The sequence below is a fragment of the Hippocampus zosterae genome, chromosome 8, assembly GCF_025434085.1.
Source record: "Hippocampus zosterae strain Florida chromosome 8, ASM2543408v3, whole genome shotgun sequence".
Taxonomy (NCBI): Eukaryota; Metazoa; Chordata; class Actinopteri; order Syngnathiformes; family Syngnathidae; genus Hippocampus; species Hippocampus zosterae.
The window spans coordinates 22,450,665-22,473,002 of record NC_067458.1 but is presented as its reverse complement, the minus strand read 5'-3'; the positions used below and the strand labels follow the sequence as shown (position 1 = coordinate 22,473,002).

The 22,338-nt window shown below is 44.3% G+C and overlaps 1 protein-coding gene and 1 long non-coding RNA gene across 3 annotated transcripts; one reads left to right on the top strand and one right to left on the bottom strand.

Moving 5' to 3' along the window:
• Positions 1 to 812: 812 nt before the first annotated feature.
• LOC127605905 (uncharacterized) lies at positions 813 to 3,150 on the bottom strand. Its single transcript, XR_007963681.1, has 3 exons — positions 2,738 to 3,150; positions 920 to 1,007; positions 813 to 834 (listed from the first exon to the last, which is right to left on the bottom strand). It is a non-coding gene; the product is annotated as an uncharacterized LOC127605905 (long non-coding RNA).
• A 71-nt stretch (positions 3,151 to 3,221) lies between these two features.
• On the top strand, positions 3,222 to 20,395 carry rorca (RAR-related orphan receptor C a). Of its 2 annotated transcripts, none has more exons than XM_052073740.1 (10): positions 3,222 to 3,683; positions 10,761 to 10,846; positions 10,979 to 11,120; positions 12,515 to 12,958; positions 13,054 to 13,175; positions 14,188 to 14,320; positions 15,585 to 15,692; positions 15,792 to 15,902; positions 16,807 to 16,919; positions 17,022 to 20,395. In XM_052073740.1, the coding sequence occupies exons 1-10, from the start codon at positions 3,677 to 3,679 to the stop codon at positions 17,181 to 17,183; spliced, it is 1,428 nt and encodes a 475-aa protein (XP_051929700.1). In that variant the 5' UTR covers positions 3,222 to 3,676; the 3' UTR covers positions 17,184 to 20,395. The 2 variants fall into 2 exon arrangements, with proteins under 2 accessions (XP_051929700.1, XP_051929699.1); XM_052073739.1 differs by lacking the exon at positions 3,222 to 3,683 and adding an exon at positions 5,839 to 10,167.
• The last annotated feature ends 1,943 nt before the right edge of the window (positions 20,396 to 22,338 follow it).

The following is a 22,338-nucleotide window of genomic DNA, read 5'->3' as shown; positions in this document are numbered from 1 at the left end:
AATTGAGTTCACCGTACGGCGCTCGTAGCTGACGCAAAACACAAACTCAAAGCAAGACAAAAAAACAACAACATTTGAACAAGGTTTTGGAAAACACGCAAGCTAACAAGATATCTTTGCTTATCCTTGAAATAATTCAATGCCCGTGCCTCCCGCCACTGTTCAAAAGGGACTTAATCTGCATGATTTGCCATGGGTCTAATTTGGGCATCACCATGGTTACGTAAGACCGCGGGTCAGAGGGTGAGTGACATTACAGGCAGCGGACACCGGATGGATGCGTGGCTGCTTTGTGGACACGGCGAAGGAAGGACACAATATAATCCCGGCGACGTGGCAGATGAGGATCGGGGGGAAGGAAACGCGAGCCGCCTAAACGGGAAGAAGTGGAAGTTTACACGGCTGCGGGGAGAATAGAACGCGAGCGACGAACAATCGCGGACGGCGCATTTCCCATCATTGTGCTTGTAAAACAAGAATGGGGAACGTCCCGCGTTTATTTGCCAAGGTTTTATCTGCTTTACAGAAAGTAAACACGGGCCTACGTGAACAACAAGTGGAAGTTGTGTACTGGGAAGTGAACGCTTGTTCGACCGAGGTCCAGTTATAGGGTGGCGGTGAACGAACGCCGCGCCTCCCGAGAGCGCATGAGCGTTCCGAGCGGGAGGGGAGCGTGAAAGCTCCGCGTTGCTCCACTAACCTACTTAGTATAATCCCGTCACCCTCATTTCATAACAGCGCCCGCATTACATGATACGCTCGTCATCGTATCCACGGTCGGACGATCGATTAGTCAATTATCATCATTATCCCAGCCGTTGGTCATATCGACATCTGCGGAGAAACACAAGAAATACATTTCTAGTCTTGGAAAAGCGTCGGAGTGAAACACGCGCACACACTGGCAGTGAAACAAAACGACCTGTTGACTTTGGTAATTCCCTCAAACGAGATTAGGGGTTGTTAATCCGGTGATATAATCAACTTCCCTTCAGTGTTGCATGTAGCTAAAAAGGAAAAAAAAGAAAAGAGGAAGCAATCATTGGTCTTGCAATATCGTTACAGTATGTACTGCTTTTTTGGGATACAAGTGACCCGGACTTCAAAGTTTTCCATAATACGAGCCATCGTTTGGATGATTTATTATTATTTTTCCCCGCATTGACTTGCAAGCAAAAATGTCAGATGCTACATGCTAACGGTGAACTCAACTCACTTCTCAAGCAGCAGTTTGCTAGATAGTAAACAATTCTTTTGAAACGGTTTCATGTCACCCCCCCAGATGAAGTTTCCGATCAAACTCAACAAAGAGAATTACATGTCGTCCATTTAAAAGAGCACAACTTTGCCTTCATTCCATTCGCTTCATGCTAACACATTTGGGGCGGGCTAACAAATAGCATCTATGTGGTGGTGCTGTAGAACTATTAGCAACCGATGTTGATATACAGTATACTTCTACTACTACTACTACTACTGCAAAAGCAGCATAGACCACTTTGTTGTTTGTTGTTTGTTTGTTTATTGAACATAAAACATATACAGTAATAATTTGACAGAAAATAAGGTAGATAAAAAAGTGAAAAGAAAGAAATCAGTCTTCATTCAACACAGTTATGTTCAAGGGAGTAGGATGAAGTAGAAAACTTATCTAGGCCTACCCCGTTATGTGTTTATATCTACTAAATCATTTTTATATCAATCAGAAAAGAAAAAGTAAGAAGAAGTCTCCATTAAGGCTCATACTTTACCCTTAACCGTGATATTTTTACAACTTTTGGTTTGTATCGGGATTATATACATCCTCACCCTGGCACTCTTGTGTCAATTTTCTCTTGTATTCATAATGGATATTTCAATACCTTTCTCTATTTATCAACTTAGTTCTGATTTATCATTATATTTAATGTTTAGAATTTATCATTTTAACTCTGATTGATGTTAAAATCACTAAAATGACTTAATATCTGTTGACACTTTGTGTTATTGTTTACATGTCAAATATAGAATTTTATGCCATGGATGTTGGATGTGATGCGTGTTCTTCAAACGAACGTCATAATACTGGAGAATATCATATATTTATCGATATACAGTATTAAGATAAGATAAGATAAGATATCCTTTATTTGTCCCACAATGGGGAAATTTACAGCCTCCAGCAGCAAGAATGTATGTAGAAAGAAGAGAAAAAAATGTATTAATGTAATGAGATGTATTAAAACTAATTCTTAATATACAATATATATATATATATGTGTACTGTATATGTGCCAAAATGATGCAGATAGGTATAAATGTTGCATGCGCAAACTTTATTTTGTGGCACTGTGCTGTATTCCAACAACAATAAAGTTAGTTTAGGTTTTAAATACAATTCGCTACCATCACTTTTGTCCAGTATTGAATCCAAGTCAAACTCATTATGGCAAACAGTGTAATATTTATAAATGATGCGTACAATGTTCATTCCTTGACCATTGTGGGTACTGTTAGCCTACATACACTGCATTTGTTTTACTTTATATGCCAGTCCCTTTTTTTTTACTGCAGCCGCAAACCTCATTTTGTAGCCCTGTACTTCAAGTACTGCAAAGACAATAAAGTTACATAAGGTTGCAAAGTTTCAATGGATGAGGTGGCAAATGTATACTCATGCTCTCGAGAACGGTGTAAAAAAAACGTCCTGATCCATCTCTTATCTGTACAGTAGGTATGAATAATTTGTTACTCTTACCGTTTCATATCGGTATGTTGGACATGATGTGGAATCAGCTCACCAGCAAGCTCCGTGGGAGCCTGATAACAATCTTGGATCATTTGAATTAGGTGGCTTGGATGAGGGAAACATGTTAAATATGCAAAATGGTGGCCGTCGACAACCGCAGTTTGACACCTGCGCTTTCGATCGTGAGGTCATTCTCGTTTCTTTTCATTGGTCGATAGATAAGGTGGAGTTGTCTGTCAAACTTTGACATATTAATCACGAGGTCTTTCTTTTTTTTTTTTAATTTTGGCAGATGGATAGAAAGATGCACTTATCATTCGCGCCGCGTAATAGTTCCCACGCTGCGTGGCCCGTCGGCCTTAACTGACACACTGCCACACTTTCTCACGCACGCGAGAGAAGAAAGAGCGAAAGAACGAGAGAGAGAGAACAGAGAGGGGGGGGAGAACCTGCTGACGCGCGTGCCACCAGCCCGCGCTGTGTGCGTGCGTGCGTGCGTGCGTATGTGCGTGCGCTTGTGTCGACTGCCGGGCACGCACGCGGCGGGCGGGCTCGTTCGCTCGCTCGCTCGCTGGCTGGCTGGACGGGTGACGATCGTATGTAGTCCGCACGTCGTTGAAAGTAGGTTAGCGCCCGCCCCAGAGCAGGAAGGAAGAAGCTGCGAGACCACGCGTGAGTTCAACCGCTCCGACCCAGCCACAACACGGTGCCCCCCTCGTCCCCTCGGGAAGGAAGACCGAGTAGAAAGTAGGCGAACTTGAACTCAACACAAACTGCCGACGGCTTTTTTTTTAATTCTCGTCGTACAGTGGACGCGGTTTTTTTTTTGGACGGAAAGGCTCCACGAACCGTATGAGGAGTTGCTGTTTTGACAGCTCCAGCCAAGTTCAGTTTTAGCCCCTGCTTTTTTTTTATCATCCCCACGATTTGTATGACTAAACCGGCGACATGAGAGGTAAGTTTGCCATGATAACAAAGTTTGGGAGTCTTGTAAAAAAAAAAAGTCTGAAGTTAACACTTTTTTAGGGAACACGTAAACGCACCTTGAAAAATACAGGAATTCGAGTCGAAAATCGATCGTAAATTTACAACCGCATATATATCATTTAACATCTATTCAGAAATATTTCGCGAGTTTGTAAGGCGGGCCGGTGTTATTTTTCGAGTGCGCATGCTGTCTCTCCGGTGACTTGACTGCGGTTATGTAAGAGTGAGAGAGGGAATGGCGAAGCGAGGGAGCCAGCAGGCTGATTCAAGCGAGCCTCGAGAAAAAGACACTTGGCTCGGCCACCTTGTGATCGATTTCACCTCCTTATTGTGCGCGCCTGTGTGTTTTAATAACAGCTCCTTAATTGACTAACTTAATTTGCTGCCACTTAATGAGCATCCCATTTGACCAGCAAAATTATTATTCCAGGAAACAAGACAGACTGTACTGTCAAGGTACACCTAGATGTGTGAAACCAGTGTTGGTTGTTTATTTTTTTTCTTTCTGTCAAGTGAGTTGTTTTCAGCAGTATGGTGGTTATGTTGTTCTGTCGACGTTGGGGGATAGGAGGTGTTCCACTGACCTAGTTCTGTCATTGAGGATTACAGTTTTTGTCTTTGTGTGTATGTGCGTTTGTGTGTGTGTGTGTAGTCTTTTGAAAATCGCTTTTTTAGTGGACACGGATGTTCATTTAAAAAAATATAATGTATCGTCTTATGTCCATTTGTAAGCTTATCCAATAGATGAGCACGCGCCAGCATGAGCTGTCATGAAATGGAACTTTTTGATTGAAAAACGACAAAAAAAAAAGAAGCCCTCTCACAATCTGTTTTTCCATCACCACTAGTCCCCGTTCATTATTCACAAACTCACGCTTTTCCCCCCCTGTGTTATCGATCCTCAGCTATTATTTGTTAAAATAACAAACTCACTGATTTCCGGTTTTGTGCGCTTTGTTTATGGCTTAAAATGCCACAAGATGACGCCAAAGCCGTGGAGCTGTAATTGGTGTCAAGGAAGTGATTCATTGACCCACCCTGATATTCACCTTGATTTAAAAATGCAGGAGATTAGATGGGGAAAAAAACCCCACACACAAACTAAGAAGCTTTGTTTTTTTTTGGGGGGGGGGGGGGATAGGTTCGCCCCCAAGGAATGTATGAATTAAAAAAAAGTCAATTTTTTATAAAGTTATTCAAATCAGTTTCAAATTATATTCAAGTGTTTGTGGTACATGTAAGTAAATATTGGCAATTAAACATTTTTAGAACTAGGAATGATTAAGCCGATGTTTTTTGTTTTTTTAAAGATATTTGTGACTAGGCTGGGCCTACTCGTGTGGGGTTCCTGTATATCGTGATGTGCGAGATGTAACTGTCCAAAGGTGCCCCTGCCATTTTTGTGATGTCACCGTTTCGCGCACTGCTGCGGCAAAGCCGGATATGGGCACAGCAAGCCCACATTTAAACATGAGGGCACAGCAGGCTTGAGATAAACTCGGTTTCCTCTGTCAGCTTGGGTTACTCGCATCAGCCGGAGAGAACACCACTCAGTCTGACACCGCTGGATGCTTACATTTTTCTGACCGCACCCCCTCTACCTTTTATTAGTACACGCACAGTGTATTAAGTAACAATTTCATAAGTTTAACTAAAACAGGGGCAAAAAAAAAGTGCCACATGGGTTTAAAACGAATAATTGAATAACTTCCCACATCACTCATCAGGCCCTACCTTTTAAAAAAGTTTGAAAGTGCTCTATAAATACAATTGAAATGAATTAAAGCCAGACACACTCAAGGTTGCAAGTTGAGAATCGTTCACCTGTTGTGTCTGACAATGCCAAATCAAATTGTATCTAATCACGCCATAAATTCTTGGGATAATCGATAGATTCTGAAAATATTCAATAAGCTGCTGGCTTAGCTTTGTTGAGTTCACCGAGGAAGAAAAGGCCCTTGGGTGCCGGAAAGGCCAAAGGTCACCCCGTGTTCTCCAAGAACGCCGCGGCGCACTATCTATTCTCAATGCGCAGCCTTGCAGGAGTGCACAGCGAAACTCGGTATGTGTCAAGGTGACCCCCCCCCCCCACCCCGCCCCGCCGTCGGCTGCAGGCTGAGATTCCGTTCCACTATTATCTACGGCTTCAAGGAAGAACGCCCGCGCAGACTAACTTGATGTTTACAAGAGTGCAAAGATAGCCCCCCCAAAATAAGATGTTGTGCCCAGAAATGTTGATTTCAACTTTGGTGGTAGTTTTGAAGCCAAGTCAATGCGATAAGCAAAATCTGCTTATTCAACTTTGGCGATTGGAGACGTGACGTCGAAACAGGCTGTTAAAGTTCAAGGCGACCGCGATTGATGTGCGACGGGTCGTTGTGGTGTATGTACAACAGAATCGCAATCAAATTCCCTCGGTGTGGTCCCGCTTGCGTCGCAGAGGCCCGCGTGGCATTCAAGGCGCCGGGAAGAGGGATTGGAGTGTGTTCGTGTTGCTGTTCAGCTGGTCAAAGTTCATGAGTAACAACTCCAGATATGGGAAACTTAACACAGGGTGTCCCCCAAAGTCAAGAGACGCGTCCGTTTTCCTGTTCGGTTTCACCAATAATATATTTTTTTTGACGGCTCAGACTGCGGTTTTTGAAAGCGCACCGTTCCCTCGCCGCCCCGATGGCTCGCCAATTGACATCGGAGCAGCGTTGCATAATTGTCGCCTGGCAAGAAGTTCGACGCCGGTTCAAGAAGCTTTTATAGCCATCGCGCCGCTCCAACTTGTAGTACAATTTTACCCGGAGTCGGTGGCAAGTGTCTCGAAACAGGATCTCTTCTCGACAAGCCGCGCCGCTGCTACCGGCCCGAAAAGTCTTATTACTGTCTGTGCGTCCCTTTAATTCCAAGTACGTCCGCTTTGCGTTCAACTAAACGAGACCAGATGTGACACAGACTGAGAGTCGGTACGTTTTGGAGTAAATTGAGACGAGATCATCATTATTTCAATATACACTCTCGACTATGACATTTCGGTTTGGTGCTAGGCCACCAAGTGTTTCCAATGTGAAATATGTGCCTTGGCCCAAAGGCTGGGAAAGACTGACATCATGCGGCAGTGGAACCTCTTTCCCCGTTTTCCCACTTGGAAAGAAGGTCACTTGAATGAATGCCAGCACACTATTTCCATTGTAAAACCTTGATTAACGTATCACGTTAGCGCGCCCAACCGTCAAATGCGTCAAGAGGTTTGTCGTAACTCCTCAAAACAATATTTTTACTCACCCTTTGATGAGAGCCGATGAACGTGGCCATGTTACAAGTTGCCCCGCGCGAAAACGCTTCTTTGCTAATTATTGTTCAATGTCAAAAATTGCTAACTTCAACTATGCTAGCTTGTACTTGAGCTTTTCACGCTATAGCTGCATCGTCGCTATAGGTAATATAAAGATAATTATTTCATCTTGTGCTCAATTGGATTGCATCACTTACTCAGACAAAGGTACATATGATGATTTAATCGGAAATAAGTGGGTAAAAAAAATGTCAGAAGTCTGTATCAAACTGGTAGCCCTTCACAATCGCATTTTTCGCACCCATATCCAAGTAACTTGATTTTGCGTATCTGCCGATATCGAGTCCCGATCCGATACCTCGACGGCGCATTAACAGGAATTGAATAAATGAATCGTTTTGCCCCAATTACATGTAATTGGATGATTTTCCGCAGCACATCTGATGATCCTTGACAGCACAGGTGTTGGGAATCACATTACATCCTTCCTTTTTAATTGTGTTAAATTCAAACGCCATTGTTGTTATTCTTTTTTTATGGTGAAGCGCTAGCCGACAAATCCTCAAGTCCTTTTTAGGATGCGTGCTGATGGAAATTTGCCTTTTGGGGCTTTTTGTGAACCGTCAGTGTTGCATTGTGGCTGCATTCTGCTTCAAATTGAACTCCCCCCGGTTTGTTGGAAATATTCTGCACCACAAGTGTAAGTTGAGCCGGTGTGTGATTTGGCCTGCTTGTCAATGGTGAATTGCCCCGCAACCATCTTGTCAGTCAAGAAAAGATGCCCGTGAATGTCAGAATTTCCCCCCGCGGCGTCTAGCCACTCTCGAGGTATGTCGCAGGGCTCTGTGATGGGCCCCTTTGTACTTTCAGCTTTCACTCGGTGACGGTTGGATCAGTGCAGTAATTACTTGATCATGCAGTTCTTTTTTTTCTTTTTGTTTTTTTTACAGGGCCATGTCAGGTCTTATACTATGTATGCTGTTTTCAAGGCAGGTCAGGCAGGTTAAATGGCGAGTAGCTTCTTAGAAAGAGCGTCAATCACTGGAACAACTGACAGGGGGGGAAAATATTTTAAATGTCTGCCTTTTACTTAGACTGCGCTATGTAATAATGATCCAGCAGTAACTCACAGACGAAATTCCTTTCCAAAAGTAGGTTAAGTACAGTATGTCAGGTAATGAACGGGTAAATAGGACCTTGGACTGTTTGATTAGCTCGAATGAGAGAACAAAGTCTGCACTGACAAGCCTTTTACAACTCTTTTGTTGGTAAAGTGTTGGGACTGGCATAGGGGTGACTAAATTTGTTTCTGTTGTCGCCTCAAAGGCAAAAAAAACCCCCCAAATACGGTTTAAACTATTAAGACAGGCCACTAAATCTTTTAAGAGGCTGATACCTCCTAAAAAAATCCTCTCCAAGTGACACCAAAATTACTAACATTAATGTATATTTTTATATAAATATTAAAATTAGAGCTCAAAATCCCTGTTCCCTAATTGTGTTGGCAGCAGTGACCGAGTTCCGGTTAGATTAAAAAAAAAATCCGCTTCCAAACCCGGAAATGTTTTCCTTTTTAGTTTAAAATGGCGAACCTATGGCGAAGCTATTTTAAACTAAAAAGGAAAATCTTGCATCGTTAGTAGTAGAATTTTTGAATCCATCCGGAACTCTGGGATTTTGCTTGTGAGTCTAAGCTCTGCTACATTTTTGTGAAATAAAATACACACATACACAAATCAATTTTCTGAATTGATGACCACGTAGTATTTGCTCATAAATTAAGCAAAATGTCAAACCAAATACCGGCCCTTGCGTTAAGATTAGTGACAAAGTTACAGTTGCTTTTGTGCAATGCCGCTAAATCTCCTTGGCGAAGATAACGAGTGATTAAACTTAAAAAGTGACATTTAATCTGGCTGGGATCATTGCCATGAACCCCCCCCCCCCCCCTTCTTTTTCCTTATTGATGGTAATACATGTTTGCTTTTATTATTTGTATGTCGTAATTACCGAGACATTTATTCGCCTGCGGGTTCATCTACCGCCGGCTTCAACCCGAGCAAAAAATAGATTTATGGACTCGCTTGGGCACAGCTGAAATTTCACTCCCGATACTTGACGTGCTGCGACAAGTCAGGAGCCGCGATTGGCGACAGCTGTTCTTGCCACTGGGCTCTGACTCGCGTGTACTTTGACGCTTTCAATAAATCCAGATGTCAAGCAAGTTTCGAAACAGCCACCGACTCGACGTCTTAAATCTGTCATCCGCGTTATGTTTTACAAAAGTTGCACTCCACACCCTTGTATTCTTTGATCGGTCCGAGCCTGCCTTAAAATGAGAAGAAAAAAAAATAGCAGGAGGAGGAAGAACCTCCTCCTCGTCCTCCCTCCTGCTTGACCGGGAAAGTGTGTCAGTGGAGCAGTTTGGGCGCCGCTCAGCTGACTGGCAGGTGAGCCGGCGAATCAAAACGCTCAAGTCACCCGCCCGGCAGCCAATGGCAACGGAGGCGGGAGAGCGAGGCACGTCACACGGTTGCCCGGACAACCACCTTTTGAATGCGTGCATTCGTGGAATGCGGCCAGACTGCAGTTATATAACAAGCTTGCCGGAGGGGCGGGAGGCCTTGAAGAGGAGCAGTAGAGGGAGCAGCATTTTTTTTTCCCCCTTTGCACTTTCCATTTTATTTCTTCATGTATATCCTTCCGATACCGCCCATGAATTCAAGCTGTTATGCAGGAAGTATGGATGAAATGTTTCCAAGTTGTTATGTTTTGTTTTCTTTTTCTTTTTTTTTCTTTTGGGATGACCTCATATTCTGCTCAAGAAAAACAAACCCAAGCCGGATTTAATTCTTAGTATTTTTTTTTTTTTTTATAAAAGAGTCTTTAAAAACAAATTCATTAACTGTCAACGGTCAGTTTCATCACTTGCGGTTTTTCCCATTCGAGATCCTCAGAAGTAGGTTTGTTTTTCTGCAAGTATTTTGTTCTTCCTAGAGAAGGACAAGGACAAGTAGGAAGAGGGGGGGTTGGGGGGGCGGCTTGACAGGGAGCCATGAAACTTTATAACCTCGGGCCTCGGCTAATGCAATTGACCTGCTATTCTGGGCTTGAGGAGGCCCGGGCTACTTAGATAAACAACGTAATGAAAAGAACATGCTGTTCCGCGGTAAGAAGGCTCAGGCTTCCACAATGAACTCAAGGTGCATAATGTATACTCGCTCGTTGCCTTTTCGCCATACATTGCCGCTCTTGTGAACACCAAGTAACCTGAAGTTTTTGGGGCCCGCGAAATAAAGTGAGTCCAAACTGCTTTGCAGCACGTTGCCTGACGTCAGTTTTGATGAACGCCGTCAAGATGTTGAGTTGTTGGAAGGTAGAATGAATGCAAAATGAGTACAGTAATTCCAATGTGGAGCAGCTCAAAGGAAAAAAAAAAATGCTATTCCCTCTTTCGCTGGTCAGTCGACATTCCGATTCATTTTGACCGGTATTGCGGCTGTGACAATCATTCAAAAAAAAAAAAAAGAATGCTGTGGTGCCTCGAGAAAAATACATTCATTTGTTCCGTGACCACATTGATCACGCCAAACCTCTGGATCTCAAATCATCTTTTCCTATTGTAATGATTGCAACTGTCAAATTGTCATCATCAAACTTGCTCGAACTTGCTTCATCCACAAACGGATTCTCTGCCCCCCCCCCCTCCTCCCAGTTTGAATCAACAAACTAAATCAACAATCCTTTCTTTTCTCTCTCTAGCTCAAATAGAAGTCATACCCTGTAAAATCTGCGGGGACAAATCTTCGGGCATCCATTATGGTGTCATCACCTGCGAAGGCTGCAAGGTGAGTCCCTCGCTTGCCACTCAGTTCATGACACACGGGTCGCATCCAACAATTTATAAAAAAAAAAAAAATTCCGACACCGCCCAACTGATATTTGCAATGCGAACACACGCGTTGTTCTTTTCCGTCCAGGGTTTCTTCCGACGCAGCCAACAGAACAACGCCATGTACTCCTGCTCGCGGCAGAGAAACTGCCTGATCGATCGGACCAATCGCAACCGCTGCCAGCACTGCAGGCTGCAGAAGTGTCTGGCACTGGGCATGAGCCGCGACGGTGAGTCCATGTCCGAAAGCACTCGCGTGGCCCGTACTGTACCTAATAGACTGACCGAGTGGCACATGGTCAACACCAGATCGAGATGGAGCCCACCATATGCGATAAAACGATCAGTCGATAAATTTGTTCCTCTCAAGATTGCTTTGCGGACGACTCGGATCGAGGAGCTCCTGCTGCTCCTTTTCTTGCTGCTCAGCAGGTTCAAGGCCTAAGCAAGCTTGAGGGAAACTAATAGTCGAAGCTTGGCAAGCAAGACGAGCGATGAGCCATCACTTGGCAGCTTTTCTAAAAAAAATGTCCCTCCCTCGTTTTGTTTCGCAAGCTCAAATTTGAGATTCACGCAAGTGTCAATTATGGCTCCGCCTCAAGAAAGAAAACGGAGCAATTAAATCGCGATTATGCCAACGCATGGTTGCCAACTCACAATCAGGCTTACAAAGGAGCCCGCTGAAGGCCAAAAGTGATGCAACAAGATGAAGCAACAAACGATAAATAGTCGACTTTAGAAAACTAGCTTACATAATTGTATGTTTTTAAACACGGCGGGAATATTTTTCTTTTTGAAAAGCAATTGGCAAAATGACGAATGGCTTTTTTTGGGGGGGGGGTGGAATGGATTTATGGTATTTGGATTTCTTTTCGTGGGGAAAATGTATTTGCTTTTGAGAAGATTGAGTTAAGAGCGGAACAACTAAAATTCATAAGCCACTTTTTTTCTCACTAAAGGGCTGAGTGTGCATGCATTTTTTTTCATGGCAATACTGCATATAAATATTCATTCATTCATCTTCCGAGCCGCTTGATCCTCACTAGGGTCGCGGGGGGTGCTGGAGCCTATCCCAGCTGTCTCCGGGCAGTAGGCGGGGGACACCCTGAACCGGTTGCCAGCCAATCGCAGGGCACACAGAGACGAACAACCATTCGCACTCACACTCACACCTAGGGACAATTTAGAGTGTTCAATCAGCCTGCCACGCATATTTTTGGAATGTGGGAGGAAACCGGAGCACCCGGAGAAAACCCACGCAGGCCCGGGGAGAACATGCAAACTCCACACAGGGAGGCAGGAGCTGGAATCGAACCCGGTACCTCTGCACTGTGAAGCCGACGTGCTAACCACTGGCCTACCGGGCCGCCCCATTAATAAAATGTTACATAAAAAAAAAAAACCCCAATTATAATAACAAAAAAACAAAGCTCTCAATCTCTTCATTTGGGCTTCAGGAACTTTGCTGAAACTGTGGCGTAATATCCACCCCCAGAGAAAAACCGTATATAAATCAAATACATTTTTAAAATCGCAATACATGATCAATTTTAGTAAGTTCACGTTGCACATGTTGTCGTCGACTCCACCACTACCACTAAATGTACACGTGTCGTCGGTGCAGCGGTGAAATTTGGCCGCATGTCCAAGAAGCAGCGCGACAGCCTGTACGCCGAAGTCCAGAAGCACCAGCAGTCGCAGGAGTGCGCCGGCATGGCAGCCCGGGAAGAGAGCGGCGACCCGGGCGACCACGACCGCACCTACAGAAGAGTACCCGGCACCACGCTCAGCGATCTGGACGACTTCGCCACCACGTTGCCCGACGGCCTCCTATTCGACCTGCCGCTGACCCCCGAGGACGGGGGCTGCGAGTACGGCAACCTGGACATGCTCGCCGGCAGCGCCGGCAGCAGCTCGTCCTCTCAAAGCTCCCCGGAACAGACCAACTTGGACTTTACGGAGGGCAACCACAGCATCAAGCACGAGTACCAGCTGTTGCACGACTCCGGGCTCTTCTCGCACGCCATCCTCAACCCGCTGCCTGAAGGATGCTCCCTCCTTGAGCTCGGTACGGCTCGATTTTTCTGACCCCCGCGAACGCACAGATCAATATCAATCCTGAGCGTGACAATAACCTGAGCGCTCACGTTCTCTCCACTCCAGAGCACATAACTCAGTGCGTGGTCAAGTCCCATATCGAGACGAGTCAGTACAGTACAGAGGAGCTGAAGAGAATGGCGTGGTCAACGTATACCATGGAAGAGACTCGAATGTACCAAACTAAGGTATGTCCCATCAGGGGTGACCCCGCCCCCCCCCTTTTTTTTTTCCAAAGAGAGCCCACGTTGGTGACCCCTTGGTCTACTGCAGAACAGATTTCACTCACATACCACAACAGCACAATTGCCAACACAAGATATCAATTTGAGCTCATTTAACGTAGCCTACCACCGGCTAATTAGACCGTATTGTGACGACATGGCCGCCGGTGCACTTTTAACGGCTCGGGTGGGCAAACAGTGAGCACAACAGTCAACTCTTCAATCCTACGTCGCGCAACAGGCCACCTAGGCGTCGCCCTTCAAAGCCACACACACTCAAAGTCACAGATAATATCGTGTGGAATGTGAAATTGGCGACCCCAAGTGGACAACAGTAATATCTGCACGTTTTATTGTGTGAAAAATTTACAAAATTATTTGTATCAGTCGTCGATTTTTTTTTCTTTTTCTATTGCAAATAAAAAGATAAAAAATATGAGTAAACAATTTAAGAGGCACGTTTAGCAGCAGTTTATTTGGAACTTCGTCACAATACCGTGTCTTCGAATTCCATTCGTCTTTGAACACACCGTCTTGAGGCCACTCGTTCTTGTTGAATACGTTTGACAAATAAGCCACAAAATCCAAATAAAATGCAAAACACACAAGATTATGATCATCTTTTTTTATTTTTTATTTTCTTTCATTTATTTTCTATATTGTTTTATTTTATTTTATTTTATTTTTTTATTTATTTATTTTTTTTATTTTTTAAGAATCCAAGTAAAAACAAACAAAAAAATGTGCCTTGTTCCGGCGGATGCATTTTCCTCAAATAATTGCCCCTAACCACAAATAAACATCTCAAAATATTTGTGGGTTAATCAATCAAGCGCGCACGCTACGTAGGTCAGTATGTCTTTGGTGTTGGAAACCTATTAATAGCGTAAACCAGATGCCCGCTAAAGCACTTGCATTATTGTTCTCTCTGACTAATTGTATTCTCTTTATTTTTTTTTCCCCCCTCTTCTGTCAGTCCGCTGAGGCCATGTGGCAACAGTGCGCCATTCACATCACCAACGCCATCCAGTACGTGGTGGAGTTTGCCAAGCGCATCTCCGGCTTTATGGACCTGTGTCAGAACGATCAGATTATCCTTCTCAAAGCAGGTCAGTAAGCCTTTAAAATACAGTCCGGTCAATGCCAGTTCAAACCTTCAACCGACTGCAACACGAACACACACGCGGAGCAACGTGTTCTGGCACAACATGGCACTCCATCCAAAGACAAACAAACAGTCATTCATTCATTCATCTTCCGAACCGCTTGATCCTCACTAGGGTCGCGGGGGGGTGCTGGAGCCTATCCCAGCTGTCTTCGGGCAGTAGGCGGGGGACACCCTGAATCGGTTGCCAGCCAATCGCAGGGCACACAGAAACGAACAACCACTCGCACTCACACTCACACCTAGGGACAATCCAGAGTGTTCAATCAGCCTGCCATTGAATTGAATGTGGGAGGAAACCGGAGCACCCGGAGAAAACCCACGCAGGCCCGGAGAGAACATGCAAACTCCACACAGGGAGGCCGGAGCTGGAATCGAACCCGGTACCTCTGCACTGTGAAGCCGACGTGCTAACCACTGGGCTACCGGGCCGCCCAAACCGGAGCACCCGGGGAAAACCCACGCAGGCTCGGGGAGAACATGCAAACTCCACACAGGGAGGCCGGAGCTGGAATCGAACCCGGTACCTCCGCACTGTGAAACCAACGTGCTAACCACTGGACTAGTGGGCTGCCCAAGACAAACAAACAAACAAACGCAAAAAAAAAAAAAAAATCAGGTTGTGTTTTGGTCCAGTGCAGCTGGGAGCTGTTGTCGCAAGGAAATGGGGGCCTCTTGGGGAATATGGCTCCCCTGCTGTGTGTGTTTATGACTTTGCTGCCTCTCCGTCGTAATAGCTATCCTTTATCGTCACATGAAAGTGCACGCGCGGTACATTCGCCCCAAGGTGCCGCCGACTTCACGCAGCTCGACAATCACAAGCATGCGGCGTGACTTAAGAAAAGCGCCGGCGTCCGCCCTCCATTTTGAAGAATGGCGGCTCTTTGTTTGGAAGGCGTTGCAATTATTGCGCTGTGACAGCCGTGCTGTGGAGAATCTGCCATTTGGAAATTAGCGACAGCGTTTTTTTGGTGTGGAGCGTTGTGTGACTTCACCCAATTCGCCGGTGACGGCTTAGCCGATGTTGAAAGTCAAACTTGGAATAAAACTACAGTCGTTACTGAGTCGTTACTCAGCTATTCGCCGATTAACCTTCAATTTGTGGCGGAGCGCCATCCCTACATCCCATCCATCCACTGTCAGAACTGCATGACCTCACAAAGAGATTCCTGACCTTAATTATGAATTTATTTCTCTTCTATCCACAGGTTGCATGGATGTCCTTCTGATCCGAATGTGTCGCGCCTATAACCCCATCAATAACACCTTCCTCTTTGACGGAAGGTTCGCCCCCGCTCACTTCTTTAAGGCTCTCGGTGAGTGACGCCCTCGCGCTCCATCTCCCCCTCACACTTTTTCCCCCTCCGTACACCCGTGACACCGCTATATTCCCCCCCCCCCCCCCCTTCCGCCAGGCTGCGATGACCTCGTGACGGCCGTGTTCGACTTGGCCAAAAGCCTGAGTCGTATCCAGATGTCCGAGGAGGAAATCGCCCTCTTCACTGCCGCTGTGTTGCTCTCACCAGGTGACAAATAAACGCCGGGGACGTTTTATTAAGTAACGCCGAGGTCCGTTACGAAAAGAACGCGGAGCAAAAATGTATAACGCTAATAACATCATGCTTGGTGGGTGTGTGTGTGGGGGGGCACATAGGTGTGTGTGTGTGTGTGTGTGTGTGTGTATTTATGTATGTGTGTATATATATCCATCCATCCATCATCTACCGCTTATCCGGGGCCGGGTCGCGGGGGCAACAGCTTTAGCAAGGAAGCCCAGACTTCCCTCTCCCTAGCTACTTCGTCCAGCTCTCCCCGGGGGATCCCGAGGCGTTCCCAGGCCAGCTGGGTGACATAGTCTCTCCAGCGTGTCCTGGGTCTTCCTCGGGGTCTCCTCCCGGTGGGACATGCCCGGAACACCTCACCAGGGAGGCGTTCAGGAGGCATCCGAATCAGATGCCCAAGCCGCCTCATCTGGCTCCTCTCGATGTGGAGGAGAAGCGGCTCGACTCCGAGCCCCTCCCGGATGACCGAGCTATCTCTAAGGGAGAGCCCGGACACCCTGCGGAGAAAACTCATTTCGGCCGCTTGTATCCGGGATCTCGTTCTTTCGGTCACGACCCATAGCTCGTGACCAAAGATGAGGGTTGGGACGTAGATCGACCGGTAAATTGAGAGCTTCGCCCTTTGGCTCAGCTCCTTCTTCACCACGACAGACCGATACAACGTCCGCGTCTGTGGGGGGGTGCTTCGTGGGTATGGGGTACCGAACCCCCTGATACGGGCTGTTCGGTCACTATATATATATATATAATGTACTTGACGATCATACCCGCTCTTGGCACTCAACGGTTGGATTCCACTTCACGAAGCAACCGTATGAATGCTATTTTTATATTGGCTCCATTTTTATTGTCGTCCTCTTTTTCTTAGACCGACCGTGGCTGACGGATGTGCAACAGATCCAGAAGCTTCAGGAGAAGGTCTACGTAGCCCTCCAGCGCTGCTTACAAAAAGGCGGCGCATCGGAAGAGAAACTCGCCAAGGTACGGCTGCATTTCCGGGCCACCGTGAGCCACGCGCGGCCTATCCGCCCCCCCCCCCCCCCCCCCCGGTATATTTTTCTGATTGACGTCCTTCTCCTCCAGATGGTGTCCAAACTTCCCATCATGAAGTCCATTTGCAAGCTCCACATCGACAAACTGGAGTTCTTCCGTCTGGTCCATCCCGAGACGGCGTACACCTTCCCGCCACTCTACCGGGAGGTGTTTGGCAGCGAAATGACTTTCCCAGACTCCACAGAGGGCTAAGCAATGTCCACGCACTTAGGTACAGGAAAAAAAGAAAAAAAAAATCAACAACCCCCCAAAAAAAACAAAACCGAGATTCTGCAACCAAGACTGCGTTGAGGGAGCAAAAGAGCCAGAGAGAGAGAGTTTAAAACCACGTGGCACCAAGCAAGCCGCTCAATGACAGTCCTGCACGCTACACTTTTAGGAGACACTCCTCTCAACCTCGGAAACTCCCGACCTGACCCGCACTTGGCCCTTCCGGCGCCGCGTCCGAGCGTGCCTGGTTTACCTCTCTTTTGAAGGGAGCTCCGAGAAAAGGATTAAAAGAGTGGCCTAGACAATTTCTATTCTCCAAAAATTATTTTTCTAAGTCCTTCAAGTAGATGTCGTTTCGACAATAGTTCTCACAGCTCCAGGAAACTCTGGTTGAATGTAACCCCCCCCCCTCCCTACTCCCCCGCCCTGTGCCCCTTTTAACGCGTTCAGCACAGCCTCAAGGCCTGATTCCGAATGTACATACTGAATGAGAGTGAGAACTTACCTCACTTACCTCATGGATTTTTTTTTTCTTCAGTTGCCATTCTCGTAGCAATCAACCACTTTTCACTCGGCATCGGTTGTCGCTTTTTTTTTCTTTTTTTTTTGCAGGGTTTTCAGCATGCGGACAAAGCGTTCATAGGGACCATGATCAAACTCACAACCGTTTTTTTTTTCTCTTTTACAAACGCTTATGCAGGTATTTTGTTTTTTGTTCTTTTTTCCTAGCATACCCTCAGACACCAATGTAAATGGGCTCTTGTTGATGCAATCATTACCTCAGTCCCATGCGTCCTTCCCCCTTTGCATATGACACTGAAAGTCAAAATTGAGATTGTGCACATCACAGGTTCCATTTTATATCGAAATATAACGCACCTATGTGGCCGTTTGTCGAAGACAAATGCGCTTGTGTCACACACGTAATGGCTGCCTATACGGCGGAAGGGTTGTTTTCACTTTTGAGAAAATACCAATGGAAAATTACAATAACGGACACTGAAACCAAAATAGGGCTGTCTGATCTGTGGCGCCACCCACCCCACCCTCTGATACACACACACACACACAGAGGGCGAGAGGAAAGAGGGACACACGCCAGAGCCGCCGCTGCCTGGTCAGCACACGCGAAAGAAATCCACTTCCTTGTTCGCTGTCAAGTATATACGGACGTCACACATAGATTGTGTTTTAAAACAGTACTTGACCATATTTAAACTGACTAGTGGATTTTTTAAAAAAAAGCAAAGCTTGTAAAAATCGAACGGCAAAGGTCATACAATGTAACATGATTGTTTGGGCGACTTGCAAAAACACCATCCAGGAAAAGTTCATTTCGCATGTAATGCACACGTAAAGCCACAAAGCACATCCATCCCACGTTCTGAACCATTTTGTCCTTACTACGGTCGTGCGTGGACAGATTGGTACAGAACGACACACGCGTCGACGCGGTTAAAACACGCACGCGACGCACAACAAACGCGGTTGTAGCATAACATTTGTATCATTAAAGCACATTTGCAGTACAATGTGAATGGAAATTTTAATTTATTGCTGAATTTAATGATGATGGCTGTCCGTAAGTTCTCAGAAAAAAAAACACTTTCCACATCCTTTTGGATTAATATTTTGTCGTTTCTTTAAAAAAAAAAATCGTAATATCTTGAATGCATCATTGAGATATCAAGCAAAATTCGAAATATTAAAAGTTTGTCCATATCGCACAGCCCTTTATTTGGATCTTTCCGAAAAGTAACCCAAAATATCCACCATTGATTCCATTGCACCTCGGCTCCATGTCAACCCCCGACAGCTGAAATAATGAGCAGAGCGGGATATGTCATGATGTGCTCTATGGCCACGGCATGTTTTGATTTGAAGGGGCGGATCCAAAGAACACAGAGTGGACAGATGGGCCGCCGCTTTATATAAGCTCCTTAGACGTCGGTTAGAGGGGATTTATTATCTACGCCAACTCTCACTACCGTGGAGCCTGACTCCGAATTCGAACACGATCCCTTCCCTGCTGCCGGTTGACTTCCATGGTCAATCCGTTTATTTACCTCCCCATGATACATAAACTCCATTCATTTGTAAACTAAGCACATAAGCTTGCAAATACATATACGTGGAGGGAGTTTCCGCGTACACACACAAAAAAAAATAGATTAAAACTTTATTGAGATTTTGAGGCACATTTTTAAGCGCCAAACTTTTTGTTCGACTTCAGACAGAAGCCATCCCAACCCGTATGTCCCTCTCATCTTTGGACCCTTTACTACCTCATTTCCTCTCACACGTTCATATTGAAAAGCTTTCAGCATGATAGCTAGTACTCACTAAATCTTTTTTTTTTTTTTTTTTTTAACTGAAGCTTGAGGGTGAAATTTCAGGAAGAACCTAAAATGAACTATAACCTCAACAGGTGAACTTAATTTGACCTTCCTAGTCATTGACACACACGTCACTCACCAAGACAGGCCCCGCCTTTTAAAGCAACACAGATACTACACTGTGGGGACTATAAAAATAATACTCGTCCCTCACATGCATATTGTGTATTGTTATTGGTTAATCATGTGTTGTCAACTGTTCACCGATTCATCGATGGGCTAATCGGTTGAATTGATTGTAAAAATATTTAATAATATAGAGCAAACATCAGCTCCTTGTCAGAGAAGAAAAGGGTGTGGGCAAAGTACCGTACTTTGACATTGAACAATGGAACGTTCAAAAGTTTAAAGAAGCTCAAATTAAGTTGACTTATTAACATTGCAATGCAGTTTAGGTTTGTCTTACAATTTTACCCAAACACCCGACACCCCAAAATCTTTGTAATTACAGTCCATAGCGAATATGACGACAATATACGACGTTTGAAATCCTGTCATTGAAAGTGAAAAATCACAAACTACAATCATACATCGGATGTGAAATATTTTAATCTTCAGCAGCATTAAAAAACAAAAATCAGATGCCGTCCTAGCTGCGGCACAGTGGGATTGTGCAATTGGGCCTTTGTTGCCATTAAGTAGCATAGATTTTTTTTTTCTTTTTTGGAAAAAAAAAAGTTCTTTTGATTCTAATATGACAAATTCAGAGCCAACTCATGTGCAGGGTTGACTGGATTGTAACAAGGTGCAATACTTTGTCGTAGAATGTTAATTTACGTTTCAACACCCCACCCCCCACCCCCCTTCAAAAACCCTTCATCTCAATCTTAGCGGGGTGAAAAATTCCCGGTCCAGGTTCAAGTTCCTCAGGGTGATCGCTCAGCTCTCTGTCCTGCCCTGCCGTGTCTACAAGGCACCTCGCACCAACAAACTGTAGACGACCTTTGAACCTTGCTCACTGTGTACAGTTCATGTTCTTGTGAATGTCGGAATACAGAAAGTATCAAAGATTTGAACCCTTTTGATTATTGTCATCATTGAAACGCGTTGTTTTGCCGTCATAGATTAAATAGGATATTGATACAAAGTCAAGAAAAATGTAAAAAGAAAAAAAGAGGGAGAAAAGTAAAATGCTTATAAATTATGAATTATAATCTCTCATCCTTGTCTTGGTTTTGACGTGATCTTCGATTTTGTCCTGATATGTACAGTCATATTTTCCTCATCAGTTTGGTGTCTTTTTCATCTTTGAGACAGATGTAATTTAATTTTTTTAAAGAGCATTTTAAAATGTCTCCCTCAACTTTTTTTTGTCATGATCCTTCTGTGTATAATATTGTCGATTTTAAGATTATTATTATAATTGAATCATGATAGATTTAAATAAAGTAATTTATGTCATGTCATGGATAAAAGAGCCAGAATGGTTTTTTTAACACGAAAGTGTTATTGCACAATGGTGATATACTTTGTGGGTTTAAGAATGTAATAAAAATCTTTTTACAATTAAGGACACCGGTGCAGTCATTGATCATTGTTCATTGAAATGAATAGAGATGATGATATAATCATCACCGTTCCATCTGTTTTTAAGATGCAAATCACTATTCTGTGACATTGTGCTGATACTTCACAAAAACGTACAGTTTAAACATAAATGAGCAGTATGTAAGGTGGTTGTGCGACGTGATTGATTGCATCTGTTTCTGGTGTGAGTGACATGGCCACCAGAGGGCAGTCTAACAGTCATACAGACTTAAACACTGCGAAACTGATTCATTAGCCCGTCTATGGCGTTTTGCATTGTTAGAATTAAGCTAATGGACTTTCCTAAGGCAAAGCTATGTGGCTGTTTTAAATACACAATATGTAATTATCTTTGTTTGTTATTTAGTTTCACGCTATAGTTCAACCGGAAATGGAAAAAAGTTTGCAGCCAAAAATTGGCCAAACGATCAGATCGCAAAATCGCTCGTATCTCAAAGTACAGCTGTTCATAATTTGTCCGTGAAATTTTCATGTCCTTTAAAGGCAAATTAAACTGACGTTTTTGCCATGCAATGTTTTCTTTACTCAGTTCATGAAATGCAGAGAGCAGATTTTATAAATATAGTACATTTTGTGAAACGTTAATGGCATATTTTGCATGTCGGATATTGCAGTTTGCTTGGTTTATGATACAGCTTTGTGAAAAAAATGGAGACCAGAGCAAAATGGTTTGGTTTGTCGTTTATTGAACATAAAACATATAATCATTTGACAGAAAATAATGTAGATAAAATTGTAAAAAGAAAGAAATCAGTCTTCATTCAACACAGTTATTATGTTCAAGGGAGTAGGAAGAAGTAAAAAAGTTATAGGATATTATCACTTCCTCTGATTTTGACATTCGTAGGTATATGTTTGAGTGAAATGTTATTTCATTCTATAATCTATTGACAGCATAACTCGCATAAAGCAATTTTGAACCGTAAAAAGTAGTGCATTTCTGACACCTTCTGGTCAACAGTAATATTGTTTCAAATCTGGTTTAGAGACAGAAGTTAAGCATACTTTTCAGTCATTTTATTGGAACACTAGAAAATTATGACCAACAGGAACAACAACATCAAAAAAAGATTAGAAAAATAAATCTAAAAGACTCAATGTTTCCAAGCCAAAGTTTTGGTTTGACGGTTTGAATGTTAGGTAGTTGTAACTCAGTGGAGGCCCCCTAGAAGCCCCTGACTCACTGAGCAAGT

Bases quoted from the DNA above. Each gene is read 5' to 3' on its own strand.
- rorca (XM_052073739.1), top strand. The intron at 11,121-12,514 runs GTGAGTCCATGT...TCGTCGGTGCAG, and splicing joins ACTGGGCATGAGCCGCGACG to CGGTGAAATTTGGCCGCATG. The intron at 15,903-16,806 runs GTGACAAATAAA...TCTTTTTCTTAG, and splicing joins CGCTGTGTTGCTCTCACCAG to ACCGACCGTGGCTGACGGAT.